The sequence below is a fragment of the Antrostomus carolinensis genome, unplaced genomic scaffold, assembly GCF_000700745.2.
Source record: "Antrostomus carolinensis isolate BGI_N321 unplaced genomic scaffold, ASM70074v2 scaffold37988, whole genome shotgun sequence".
Taxonomy (NCBI): domain Eukaryota; kingdom Metazoa; phylum Chordata; class Aves; order Caprimulgiformes; family Caprimulgidae; genus Antrostomus; species Antrostomus carolinensis.
The window spans coordinates 1-604 of record NW_010334317.1 but is presented as its reverse complement, the minus strand read 5'-3'; the positions used below and the strand labels follow the sequence as shown (position 1 = coordinate 604).

Genomic DNA, 604 nt, shown 5'->3' with positions numbered 1-604 from the left:
GTGCTGAAGGTGTTCCTGGAGAACGTGATCCGCGACGCCGTCACCTACACCGAGCACGCCAAGAGGAAGACGGTGACGGCCATGGACGTGGTGTACGCCCTTAAGCGCCAGGGACGCACCCTCTACGGCTTCGGCGGTTAAACTCGGTTCTGGAGATAGGTTATAGGCTCTTAAAACACAAAGGCTCTTTTCAGAGCCACCCACATTTTCAAAAGAAGAGCTTTGAACACTGTGTTAATGGTGTGTGTCTTGTGGTTATGATGTTGATAGATAAGCTTGGGGCAAGGGGATGGGGGGGATTGGGCTTCCGCGGTCGCTGCCCATAGCCCCTGCTGTCCGCGGTCCTCCCAACCTTTCCAGCCTGAGCAACAGGCAAGTTGGAAGTCGGCGACAGAGAATGCGTTTTCACTGCACTCTTCTGAGTAGAACAGGGGAACGAGCCTAGCGCTTGACTCCTGGGGCTTCCTAGGCTTGAGAGAAAAAACATTTAGACTCCAAAAGATTTGCGAGTCCTTCATCCTCACCCATGTTCCCCGTCATCCCTCTCTGCTCCTCCTTCAAAACGGGAATAGCAGAGACAGGCAGCCGAGAAAACCACCCCCCC

The 604-nt window shown here is 54.3% G+C and overlaps 1 protein-coding gene across 1 annotated transcript in view; it reads left to right on the top strand.

The window, feature by feature from the left end:
* The window catches only part of LOC104529788 (histone H4), a 399-nt gene extending 172 nt beyond the window's left edge, over window positions 1-227 (top strand). Inside the window, exon 1 of the mRNA XM_010174189.2 lies at window positions 1-227. This exon is cut by the window's left edge and continues 172 nt beyond it. Coding sequence (XP_010172491.1) covers window positions 1-141 — 141 coding nt within the window. The 3' untranslated portion in view covers window positions 142-227.
* The last annotated feature ends 377 nt before the right edge of the window (window positions 228-604 follow it).